This window comes from Chlorocebus sabaeus, chromosome 20 (assembly GCF_047675955.1).
Source record: "Chlorocebus sabaeus isolate Y175 chromosome 20, mChlSab1.0.hap1, whole genome shotgun sequence".
NCBI lineage: Eukaryota > Metazoa > Chordata > Mammalia > Primates > Cercopithecidae > Chlorocebus > Chlorocebus sabaeus.
Window position 1 is genome coordinate 115133584 of NC_132923.1, and position 12927 is coordinate 115146510.

The window sequence follows — 12927 nt, forward strand, 5'->3', positions numbered from 1 at the left end:
CCAAGGCTGCTGGGGTGAAGTTGGTGAGGTACTGCCTGGACTGCCATCCCAGCTCCCTGTATCTTTGATCACTGTAGCCTCTGCCCCTGGCTTTAGCTTCAAAGGGTCATGGTCAGCAGACTCTGAGGGGGTGCCAACCCCACTGATGAGGCAGAGAAGGGTGCCAGACAAGCCTGTCCCCTGGGGCATTCCCTGCTCTCAGTATCAGAAATAGTTGTGCTTTTTCTAAGCAACTGGTTTGTTTTTACATTATGAGACATGGAATCTAGGGACTGGTCAGGTTTCCTTCTTCCCATTGGCTGCTGGCAAGCTCAGAACCATATGAGTTGTCCCTTCCTAGATCTCTGGGATTCAGCATGTGCTCTCTGTCTGCTTGCCTCACTCCAGGCTCCATCTGCCTGCCCTGCCTGAGTTTTTCTTACATACCTTTAGTTAATAAAATGTAATCCCCTCCTTTAACCCTGTTCCCTTTGCGGGTGGGACACAGCCGAGAATTTTGGAATCCTAATGTTTTACAGTGTCAGTGCTCGAAAATATCAAAGCCAGTGGAAGCTAAATAACTAAATAATGATATAACTAAAGATATTTACATATCTTTAGTTAATATTTTCTTGGCTGTTAAGTGCGCATCTTTGTAAGCTCTCTGCAGCCTTTTTGGAACAGGGCAAGAGGGGAGGTATAACTGAATAATGAGGAGGGCTAAAGGAGGGGATCACTCTGTGATCTGGCTGGGAGCCCTGTTCTCAGTCCCTGCCCTGAAGAGCACCAGCACCCCCTCACCTGCATGGTCCCCAGCCCTGGGAGTGAGCCCCTGCCCCGGTCTCTGCACTCAGCCCGGAACAAAGCTCTGTTTCTCTCTGGGGCACAGGTACCTCCAGACTTTCTGGAGGGTCCCTGCAGACCAGGTATGACTGGGTGCTGGGCGACCTTCTCTTTCACCTCCAACAGGACTTACCCCCTGAGAGAGCAGGCTGATGGCCAGGAAGGGAAGGCTCAGGCTGTGTTTGGATTTCTCAGGTGACAGATGTCAATCACCCTGAGGAGAGAGCACACACCCCTCCTACCACCAGCTAGCCTGCCGCCAGCCCGCTTTTCCTTCCATGGGGACTCGCGGCTTTTCTTATCTTCTTGAAGAGCCTCCCTTACAAAGCCCCTGGGTACTGGGGAGCATATCTTACATCTAAAATCTTACTTAAGGCTAGCTTGAGGGAAAAGTGGATGGTTGGCATGGTGTTCCCAAAGTGTGTTCTGTGGAACCCTAGTCTAGTGAGCTTTGCATAAATAAAGGGTTCCAAGTTAAGCAACTTTGGGAAACGCTAAATAGTTGCACGTGAGGCCCTCCCCCCAGCCCCCCAGCCCCATCATGTTGCTTCAGCCATTTAGGACTTAGGGAGGCAGCTCAGCTTTGTGTAACCAGCCTTTCCCAGATGTGTTTGTCTCCCCCGCGCGTATTCCCATCCCAGAGTTTTTGTGTCCGGGAAAGGACATTATCATGAATAAAGCAGACACGGAGCACTTCAGGACGAGGACCCCTTGCTCTGATTTCTAGCTCTGCTGTCCACAGGCCTATCTCAGCCATGGGCTTGGCCCTGTCTGCCCTTTCCTCTCCTTCCATACAGCAGATGAGGAAAGCCTGGCCTGGGGGCAGGGGGAGCCGACCTCCTTGGCCACAGCTGCCGGGCCGCCGTTCCAGCCTGTTTTTTCCTGTTGCCGATGCCCACGGGAGCAAGCGCGGAGTGGAGTCACTGAGGCCTGGCTGTCTGGCTGTGTTGCGCAAGGCCTTGGAGCCAGAGCTCTGGCCCCTACTTGCCTCCGAGGCCCCCACCCACCCCTCCGGGATGCTCCTCAGTGACCATGGGCAGCCTCTTGTCGCCCTGGAGACGGGCTTCCCAGCAGGAAAGTCCCAGGCATCATCAGTGGGACCGGGTGGTACGGAGTTCCTTCCGGGTGTGGAGCCAGGGGTCTTAGGTTCTAATCCTGTGACTATGGGCAAGTCAGCTCTCTGAGCCTCAGCCTCCTCACTTATAAACCCCGTTAATTAATTAACTACTTAATTGTTTTTAGAGACAGGGTCTCACTCTGTTGTCCAGACTGGAGTACAGTCGTGCAGTCATATAGCTCACTGCAGCCTCAAACTCCTGGCTCAATCAGTCCTCCTGCCTCAGCCTCCTAAGTAGCTGGGACTACAGGTGTGCACCACCGCAACAGGCTGATTTTTAATTTTTTTGTAGAGACAGGGTCTCACTATGTTGTCCAGGCTGGTCTCGAACGCCTGGCCTCAAGTAATCCTCCTGCCTCAGTCTTCATTAATTAATTCAACAGCTTTTTGTTTTTTTTTTTTAGATGGATTTTCGCTTTTGTTGCCCAGGCTGGAATGCAATGGCATGATCTTGGCTGACTACAACCTCCGCCTCCTGGGTTCAAGTGATTCTCCTGCCTCAGCCTCCCAAGTAGCTGGGATTACAGGCACCTGCCACCACAGCAGGCTAAGTTATGTATTTTTAATAGAGAGGGGGTTTCACCATGTTGGCCAGGCTGGTGTCGAACTCCTGACCTCTGGTGATCCGCCTGCCTTGGCCTCCCAAAGTGCTGAGATTATAGGCGTGAGCCACCTACCATGCCCAGCTGAAAGGTGACATTTGAGCAAAAACTGGAAGAAGGGGAGCGAGTGATGGAATATGTGGGGACAGTGTCCCAAGCAGGGGGCTTCGTGTGTTTGAGGACTATTGAGGGGATGCATGTGGCTATTTTAGAAGGCAGGGAGTTGGGTGAGCACAGTAGCAAAAGAGATTGGAGTGGGGCATGTTGGTGTGTGTGTGTGTGTGTGTGTGTGTGTATGTGTGTGTGTTTATGTGGGTGTGTGTGTAGACAGATTACATAGAACCTGGTTGGCCATGATGAGGGCTTTTCCTCTCACCCTTTGGTGAGTCAGGAGTCATGGGAAGTCCTAACCTGACAGGTTCAGGAAATGGCCATGGTTGTTAGTGGTGTCTCATGGCAACATAACTTTGTGGAACATTCCGCCCATCCTTCCATAGTCCTGGCACTGTGCAAGGGGCATTCATGAAATCTGTGGGCAGTGACCCAGGAGGGTATGGGCAGGCCCAACCAGGTTGGTGTGCCTTTGAAGCCCCACAGACATGCCAGGGCAGCAGGGCAGCTGGGAGCTGGAGAACCTGAGAACCAAGCCAGGCTGCTTGCAGGAGGCTGGCACGTGAACGCTGCAGGTGCTGCCGGCAGCCGAGTTGCCTGGCGGATAGTGTTCAACCCCCAGGGACCTTCTTGCTGGGCAGCCCAGGCAGAAGCTGTTCTCGCTTGGGCCACCCCCACTGCCTTGGCCACACCTGGCACATGGGTGAGGCAAGGGCATTTCCCAGTGGCTTCCTGGTTCCCTGTAAGTTGGCAGGCAGCTCATTCAACCACCAGGGGAGACTCAATCTTGGGTTGTCTGTGGCGGATGGAGGAGAGTGCAGGGACTCTGGGGGCGCAGGGGAGACTTGGCCTCTGCGACTAGCACCGGGTCAGCAGCACAACTGAAGGACAGCGCTTTTTTTTTTCTTTTTTTTTTTTTTTTTTTTTGAGACGGAGTCTCACTCTGTCGCCCAGGCTGGGGTACAGTGGCCAGATCTCAGCTCACTGCAAGCTCCGCCTCCCGGGTTCACGCCATTCTCCTGCCTCAGCCTCCGAGTAGCTGGGACTACAGGCACCCGCCACCTCGCCCGGCTAGTTTTTTGTATTTTTTAGTAGAGATGAGGTTTCACCGTGTTAGCCAGGATGGTCTCGATCTCCTGACCTCGTGATCCGCCCGTCTCGGCCTCCCAAAGTGCTGGGATTACAGGCTTGAGCCACCGCGCCCGGCCGGGATGGCGCTTTTAAATGGAAAAGCCCACTTGTGCCACCCTCTGACTCCTCTGCCACTCACACACGTGTCCCGCTGTACCAGGCTTCTTTCCGCCCCACAAACGTGCCCTGCCCTCTCTGGCCCTGGCCTCAGCGTGTGCCCTCCCCTTCACCTGGTCCACTCTTCCCCTTCTCCACTTTACTTAGGCGAAGTAATCTCTCAGGGCCCAGCTGAGTTAGCATTTCTTCTGGAAATCTTCCCCAGTCTCCCAGCCACCTCCCTAAGTGAGGGGACCCTCACCTGGTCTCTGCCAGCCCCTACCGTTCCCGTTCAGCACTCTCCTCGCATCATGTTGCCAGCGTGTGGTTCTATGGCCTGTGTCCCCCAAGAACGTGAGTTCTGTGTCTGTCCATTTCACATTTTGTCCCCTGGGCCCAGCACATAGTAGGTACCCAGTAAGTCAAGGTTGAAGTGACTTGAATTGAACCGAATGGGACAGATCTGATCGATTCTACCTTTTTTTACCGATGAGGAAGCTGAAGCCCCCCATCTAGAATGTGGCCAGGGTGGCCTGGACTTGGGGATGTCTGACAGCACAGCCTGCTCTGCCCCACTGGCTGGAGGTCAAGTGTTCTCGCCAGTCCCCTGCCTGGTCAGTGCCAGACCAGGTTGGGTACCCACCCCTAGCGATGTCATAGGAGCCTCCAAGGCAGAGACCACATGGGGCCTGCCTGGAGAAGGGCCAGGTAGATTCAGAGCTTGGGACTATGCCTCTCAAAGAGGTCACTGCCTCACACTTGCCTCTCCCAGTAGCCCCAGGAAGGAGGCAAAGCAGGGACCTTTTTTTGCTTCCATTTTATTTATTTTTATTTTATTTTATTTTATTTTATTTTATTTTATTTATTTATTTTTTGAGATGGAGTTTCGCTCTTGTTGCCCAGGCTAGAGTGCAGTGGTATGATCTCAGCTCACTGCAATCTCTGCCTCCTGGATTCAAGCGATTCTTCTGCCTCAGCCTCCAGAGTAGCTGGGATTACAGGCATGTGCCACCACGCCCAGATAATTTTTGTAATTTATAGAGATGGGGTTTCACCATGTTGGCCAGGCTAGTCTCGAACTCCTGGCCTCAGGTGATCCGACTACCTCTGCCTCCCAAAGTTCTAGGACTACAGGTGTGAGCCACCATGCCCGGCCTTTTGCTGCCATTTCATAGCGGAGAGAACTAAGTCTGGGAGGGATTGTTATACAAAGACAGGGGGTGTCTTAGAATGGATTTCAGGGCCCCTGTGACCTAGTCCGCTCCTTCTCTTTGGATGAAGTGTTATGGCCTCTGTTGTATTAATGGGAACTGAGGACTAGAGGTAATTCTGGCACTTTCAAGCTGTGTAATGCCAGGCAGGTCTCCTTCTGAAGTTCGCTTTCTTCTGTCAGGTGGGTTAATTTCCACCTCAGGACTGTTGGGCAGGTTCATTTATCTGGTTTGTCCATGAGTCTGCAAATTTATTAGTACCTACTGTGTGTTTTCTGTTGTGGGGTTGCAGCAATGCTCAAAACACATCAAAGTCACTGCCTTCTGCGTGGTGTTCGCATGGACTGAGATGGTGGGTGTGGATGCCCAGTGCATACAGTAGGGACTCACTAAAGTTAGCTGAAACGTAAAGGAGGCAGGGGCTTGTCCAAGGCAACATGGTGAGTGTGGGGCTGAGCTGGGACTAGAAACTCCAGACCCCAGCTTCCCGCCCTCTGGGCCTCCGCTGAAGGCCCTGACCTGCCCCAGCGCTCTGAAAAGCCCTGGATGGAATGCAGCTTTTCCAGGTTGCAGGCCTTGATAGGAGCTTACAGTGGGCAGGGGTCAGAGGTCAGAAGCAGGGCGCTGCTGGGAGCTGTGCCTCTGAGCTAGCCAAATACAGAAGCATGAACCCAGCAGAGGGGAGTCCTGGTTTCAGACTCCATTCCCATTGCCTTTGCTGTGTGACCTGGGGCAGGTAACTCTACCTCTCTGAGCCTGGTTTCCTTATCTATCAAATGAGGATGCCTCCAGTGTCTCCCTTGTGAGGTTGTGGTGGATCTGAGTGACGTAAGCCTTGTGAAGACCTTAGCTCAGCCCCTGGCACAAAGAAGCCCTGGATGCATGTTGGACCCTCTCCTTGTTTGGGGGGCTCCATACTCCTCCTGGCTGACTGGCTGGCGGAGTTCCTGCCACCTTGGGGGCCTCCGTGTGAGAAGCTGGCAGGCCGCCCGAGTGGCACGGGCAGCACAGGCATGCCAGAGGAGGCTGTGGCCACCTCCCTTCCGGCCCGGCGCCCCTCTCAGACTGCCAGGGGATTAAAGGCCTTTTGGCCTTTGTGTCGGGTTCTCCCGCCCCTGGCAGTTTGTACAACAAAGTGCTGCCCCAACAGATTCCTTCCCCTGTGCTGTCTGTGGCCTGTGGACAGGGCACTGGGTGGCCTGGGGGTGGGGCAGGGCACCTTGATCCTGTATCTGGGGCCTGGGTTGCAGCTAAATAGGGGAAGCACTTGTTTTGGGGTTACCTAGGAGCCTGTATCCTGGCAGAGGGGGACGGGGACCTTGTCTGGGTTCAGATCCCTCCCCAGAGATTTGGGGACCATGGGTCACATTGTCTGCTGGTTCCTCGGCAGGAAGCAGGGGAAGGGGCACGGAGGCAGAGCCCGTGGTGACCGTGGCAGGGAGGCAGGTGGGCAGGCAGTAGCTCCTTTGTCTCCCCGCCCCCGCACCGTCTCTGGATTTTGATGGGGTGAGCTCACTCCATCCCCACATGCCTGGAGCCTGGCCCTGGGCAGCTGCAGCCGCCCTGGGGACCATGCAGTGCTCAGACCTTCCTGCCTAGCTGTGGGGGCAGTGGGGGCTCAGTCCCAGGCCTGGGCTACAAGTAGGGTGGGGTGGGCTGGCTGCTGAAGGCATGTGAGGAATGTCACTGCAGAAGCCCAAAGCCCTGGGTTGGTCCCAGAGTCAGCCTCTGAGCAGGCAGACAACTTTGAGCCATGGGACCCAATTCTATTGCCCACCCCTTGCTAGGGTCCCACCCGCTCAGCCAGGCTCCTCCCTTCATCCCAGATCTGGAGGTGACCCCAGGCCTGAGCCCACACCTCTCACTCCCCATGCATCACCACTCAACTACACCTACCCCTCACCCCTACCCTGCACCCCCTGCGTAGTACGAACCCTAATGCTTATTAAGCAGTTACTGTATAAGTAATTCTAGTACTTATTAAGCACTTATTGTATAAGTAAACACCTCACTAAGTGCCTTACCTGCTTGATCCCATTACCCAGACAATCCTCTCTGAGCCTCAGTTTCTTCATCCAGAAAATGGAAATAATAATAACACAATAACACAAGGTGGACGTAGCCCACCTCTGGGATTAGGTGCCTCCCAGAAGCCTTCGCCTACAGTCCCGCCTGTGTTCAAGGAATGCCTGCCCACTGGGGGCCACCCTGCCTGCATCCCGGCCCTAAGCAATTGTTCTCAGCCTGTTAGAACAGTTCTCTGGCCTGGGCCCGGTTGAGTCAGCTGCCTGCGCCCCCCCAACCAGGAACTGGAGGGTCTGGAAAATCCCCCTCTCTGCTTAGCTCCTTCCTTTCTGGCTGAGGTCTGCCCCCTAGACCCCTCCTCTCCGGTTCCCCGTCTGACTCCAACACATGTCTGAAGTGCTGGGTTCCTCTGGGAGGAAGCCGGGCTCCCTCACAGCCGGAGACGGGCTGGAGGGCAGGAAACCTGGGTTCTATTTCTGCCTCTGACCTTGGAGCCGCTAATGGCCCTCCTTGGGACCTGAGGCACATGCTGCATGGCCCCAGGCTACTGCCAGCTCAGGCATCCCATGGGGCCGTCCTGAGAGCTGGTCGCTGGTCGGGTTGGGGATAGGGACTGGCCAACCCTGGGCTCCCTGGTATTGCTGTCTGCTTAGGCCTCATGGTCAGCCCAGAGGTCCAGCCCTGCCTCATTTCCTGGTGAGCAGAAGGCTTGGGGTGGGATGCCAGCTCCTCACCTGCGATCTGGGCAGATCCGTCTCCCGGGACTCACTGGGAAAGGGGAGCATTCATACCTCCTCAGCCACCTCCAAGGGTCACTGCCAACTCAGGTGATTCTAGGCTGAGGAAATGCATTACAAAGTGACGTGCCATGTGGCAGAGAGGTTTTGCAAGAGTGACTCCCAGTGATCTCGTTTCTGCCTCATTGCACACCCCTGGTCACAGAGGTGGGATAGCACAGTGGCAGCTGCTTAGGTATTGGAGCCCGAGCACCAGGGTTCGAATCTCAGCCCTGCCACATGCCAGTTTCAACAGGTAACCTTTCTCTGCTCTCTTTGCCCCCCTTCTCAGTGGAACTCCATAAGACCTCTAACCTGGTTTAGAAGTGCCTGGTGCCTAGTAAGTGCTCAATAAATGTTAGCTGTTGTTATTCCTCAAGCAGATCCTGGACTTTCCCGTTCTGGGTCCAAGGTCCTTCTATGGTCAAGTCTCAAGTTCCTTTTGGCTCTTTCTGGGAGCCTCTTTCCTGTCTGGTTCCATCTCCTCTCGCAGATGTGAAATACAGCTGCTGGAACCTTTTGATCTTCAGCTTTTTACAGATGAAGCCTCTGCTCTTGCTGACTTATTCCTTGCTATGGGCCCTGATCTGACCCTGGATCCTCAGACCCTGGGGTGGGGGCTGCAAGCAAGAGCAGACTGGCAGACGGAGGGGTCCGTACTCTGGGGTCCTGTGGTGGAGTGTGGGGTCCTTCTGTCCAAGTCCCGACGTGCCCTGGCTTCTCTTTCCCCTCTCCCTGCAGATGTGTGTTCCTGGCTTTCTTTCCATGTTGAATCTCACTTTGCTATTTCCTGTCTGGTCCCAAGGCCACCCCTGCCACCACTCCCTGACCAGCTCCCTGCTCCCTGGGAAAAGCTGTGGACCTTGCACATCACTCACCACTCGGTTTGCCTTTCTAGACGGCAGTGTCTAGGAGATGCCGGGAGTCTCAGTGCTCCAGGCATGCCCTCCATAACCTTGGTTGCAATGGGAGGGGGATTGGCATTGACGGAGCCCCCCACCAGGTTGGGAGGACCCCTCAAATCTCCTCTATCCAGAGTCAGTGCCCCTGCACCAGCCCTAGCCTCATGCCTGTGTTGGGTCAGTCAGGCCTGCTCCAGCCAGTGGGAACACTGCCCTGTACCCCACCCAGGGAAGGAGGCAGAACCCCTGGCAGGGGCTGGTCTTATGGTTTTAACCAGTGGCTGTGGGAATACCCTGGACATGCAAAATTATAACCACCCTCCTGGGATGGAAGAACCTGACTCACTGTCTCTGAGAAGGAGCCCAGGAATCTGCATTTCTCACCAGCTCCCGGAGGGTCTAAAGCACACTCCTGAATGCACATCCCACTGGTACAGCCTAGAAGTCCACAGGCCAGCACTCAGGAGGACAGGGATGGGTGTTTATGCACAGGGAGAGGGCAGGGAGAGGAGAAGGAACAGGAGGCAACATTTGCCAGTGGATTGTTGGGGGCAAGGGCTTTAGGCCAAAGCAGGAATAAGATGTGGACAATGCAGAGCCCCAGGGTCTGAGAGCACCGCAAACACAAAGATGAACAAATGGCACCCAGCCACCCCCCATCCAGGGAACTCACAGCCTGGGACAGGAGTTGCTTATAGATTGCCCAGAGGTAGGTAGTGCTTCTGCAAAGCAAGTCAGCTTCAAGGAGTGACTGGAATGCATAGGTGATGACATTTTTGTCCATTCATTTATTCATTGATTGATTCAAGTATTTATTGAGCACGGGGTGCAGAGAAGGTGGAGATGAATTCATCACAGCCCTTGCCTTCAAGGTGCTTCCATTCCAGTGGAGGTACAGACAATAACTTTGTGAGCCCAGGAGGGCCCAGAACCAGACTGGGGGTTGAGGTCACTGTGAACAGCAAGGAGTTAGGACAAAGAGAGTTTCTTGTCCTCCTTATTGAGGCATAAATACACACAACAAAATATACCCATTTTCAGGGTGCAGTCAGTAATGAGATGTGTATACCCAGTGAACCATTACCCCAGAAGGTTCTCTTGTGCCCCCTTCCCAGCCACCCCCAGCCTGCCCTTGGTCCCAAGTGACTACTGATCTTTCTGTCACTATGGATTAGACTTTCACCCCCAAGGTTCATATAAATGGAATCGTATAGTTTGTAGTCTTTTGTGTCTGGCTTCTGTCAGATCCACGCGTATCAATCAGTCGTTTGTTCCTCCTTATTCCTGAGTAGGTGGAGGAGGTGGTATTTAAGCTGATTTTGGAGGATGCATTGGAGTTCGCCTGAGAAACAAAGAGAGGAAGGGCATTCCAGCAGAGGGCCCGGCGTGAGAAATGCCAGAGGCGTGAGGGACATGGACTGTGGGAGCTGTGGGGTTGGGGAGGGAAGGGGGCCTGGCTAGCTCTTTGTTTTTTTCTCCTCCTTGGCCTTTGCTCTGGCTTGGACCTCACTACCTTGTCTAGCCCTTGTGGGTTTGGTTTTCAAAAGCAAGACCATTTCCTTCTGGCTTAAGGCCAGGGCAGGGCCTGAGGCCCTCAGGCCAGGCCATTACCAGTCTGTGCATACTTGTGTTTGTGGAATCTGGGGTCCAGCCATCATGAATCTGCACACTTGTGGGCCACGGGGTTCCCTTGGGCTCCCCTGGGTTTGTTTTCCTCTAAGTTATTTGGTAAAACTGCTTTGGAAACATCTGGATCTTGTCTAGGGGAAAAAAGACACTCACTGCCCAGATCCACACCTGAGAAGGCAAGTGTTATGGCCGCTGGGGCCCTTCTGCTCCGGCCCACATAGTGCAGGCCCCAAGGTAGAGCTTATCCTGGGCTCAGCAGCAGCCTGAGGTCACGTGGAGTTGACACCACGACTCTCCCCATTCAGCCCAGATGCTGGGCTCTGCCTCCGCGCTGCTGGGCGCAGAGATGAGCCTGTCAGTGTGGCTGCATGTGCCAAAGCTAATTCTCCAACACGGTGGAATGTGTTCCCTGCAGCCTGGAGACGGGCAGGCCAGAGGGAGGCAGGAAGAGGAGCCAAACGGCCTGGGGAGGAGCTGCCTGGGGAGGCAACAGCTTTGAGCAGCTCGCCCTCGACTTCTGCCTGTGTCCCCACCCATGCTGACCCTGGCAATCCTTCCACCTGCCTGTGTTCCCCATCTGCGCTGGCTGAGGTCACCCTTTTACCCGCCCGCATCCCCCCCATCCACTCACTCATGTCCTGGGTGTCCCTTGCCTTCTCCCAAGGAAAAGGAGTCTTTACTTACTAAAGTGATTTACATTTTATTGTCTGCTTTATTTGAGGATTCATTCAGAATTTACAAGGTTGGGGTCTGAAGCCTCCGGGGGCTAATGGGACTTGGGGAAACTGAGTCAAAAACGAGTTCAGCCCCAGCCTGGCTCGCTGAGCCATACTAAGTCAAATTTAACCACTAGGGGGACTGGGGGTGGGACTCTGGGTCCCCCTGGAAGTGAGGGGAAGGACCATGGGGCTCAGTGGGAGCTGGACAGAGTGACTCAATCGGCTCTGTCGTTCGCTTACAGGTGACCCACGGGCTGAGCGCGTACGATGGCTTATCTCTGCCTGAGGACACGGAGACCGTCACAGCAAGCCAAATGCGCTGGACACATTCCTACCTTTCTGATGATGAGGACATGCTGGCTGACAGCACCTCTGGAGGTGAGCCAAGGATCCGAGGCTGGGAGCAGAGGGGTGGGGGCTGAGGCTGTGCTTCTTCCCACTGGTCTTTAAAGAGGCCCCATGAAGTTCCACAAGGTGGTTCCTCAAGAGATGGGCTGTGTGTGTCCTGAGCCCTGGTCCCCATGACCCCAGCATCCTCCACTTACAACCTGTGTGGCCCTGGGCTGGTCATCATTCTGCAGCCTGGGACGGTCAGGACCTACCGGGCAGGTGGCTGGCAATGCAGTGTGCAGGACGATCACGCATCCTGTACCCCACCTCCTTGTTCTCACCTGGAGGCTAGTCTGATCTGCCCGTTCCCACCCCAGCCACTGGACAGATAATTTGAGTCCCTGGAGTTTGGGGCGTCAGCCCACATATTCTCTCTCTCTCTCTCTCTCTCTTTTTTATTTTTTCTTGTTTTTTGTTTTGTTTTCTTTTTTTGAGATGGAGTCTCACTCTGCCACCCAGGCTGGAGTGCAGTGGTGCCATCTCAGCTCACTGCAGGCTTTGCCTCCTGGGTTCAAGCAATTCTACATCAGCCTCCTAAGTAGGTGGGACAACAGGCAGGTGGCACCACATCCGGCTGATTTTTGTATTTTTAGTAGAGACGGGGTTTCACCATGTTGGCCAGGCTGATCTTGAACTCCTGACCTCAAGTGATCCGCCTGCCTCGGCCTCCCAAAGTGCTGGGATTACAGGCATGAGCCATTGAGCCCAGCTGGCCCACACCCTCTGGGATGGAGGCTTCCAAGCCGACTTTCACAGGCCCCCTCCCTAGGCAAGGGGGAGGAGGGTGACCGACCATTCTGTGCTTCCTCAACCCTGCCCCACTGTATGCTAGGTGCCCAGAACAGTGCCTGACACTCAGTAGGTACTCAACAAATTGTTGTTGCTGATTACGTCTCTTTTTTGCTTATAGACGACCTGGGCAGTGGGGACCTGGGCAGCGGGGACTTCCAGATGGGTAAGTTGCTGCGGGCCTCCCGCAGGTCTCCCTCCTGCCCCCCAGGGAAGCCCTAGAGCCAGTCTCCTGGGTTGAGGGCCTCGAGGGCTCCTTGGGCCTGCCCTGGGGTACAAAGCAAGGAGAAGTGGGGGTGATCTCTTAACCTGCGGAGTGACAGTTGTGCAGACTGATTGGGAGGTCCCTGCAAGGCTGGTGTGGCCAGGTCCTGTGCTTGCCCATGCCACAGGCACAGGTATCAGGGCAATGGGCAGGTAAAGCCCAGTTCTGCTGGGGGCTGAGAGCCAGTCAGCTGTTCCACATTCAAAGCAATGTTCTCACCTCCCAGGGCAGCTCAACTGTTGAGTCCTTCCCCAGAGCTCTCCTGGTGGCAGAGAGCTGGGGGTCCCAGGCAAAGACAAGCAGAGCAGAGGGGCTCTGTGGAATTGGGCGTTCAGGCATCCA

At 54.8% G+C, this 12927-nt stretch overlaps 1 protein-coding gene across 4 annotated transcripts in view; it reads left to right on the top strand.

Moving 5' to 3' along the window:
• Window positions 1–12927, top strand: part of HSPG2 (heparan sulfate proteoglycan 2) — a 115887-nt gene that overhangs the window by 27977 nt on the left and 74983 nt on the right. For all 4 annotated transcript variants that reach the window (XM_007980126.3, XM_038001292.2, XM_038001330.2 and 1 more), the window contains exons 2-3: window positions 11384–11519; window positions 12442–12486. In XM_007980126.3, the coding sequence (XP_007978317.3) occupies window positions 11384–11519; window positions 12442–12486 (181 nt within the window). The remainder of the gene's footprint in view (window positions 1–11383; window positions 11520–12441; window positions 12487–12927) is intronic.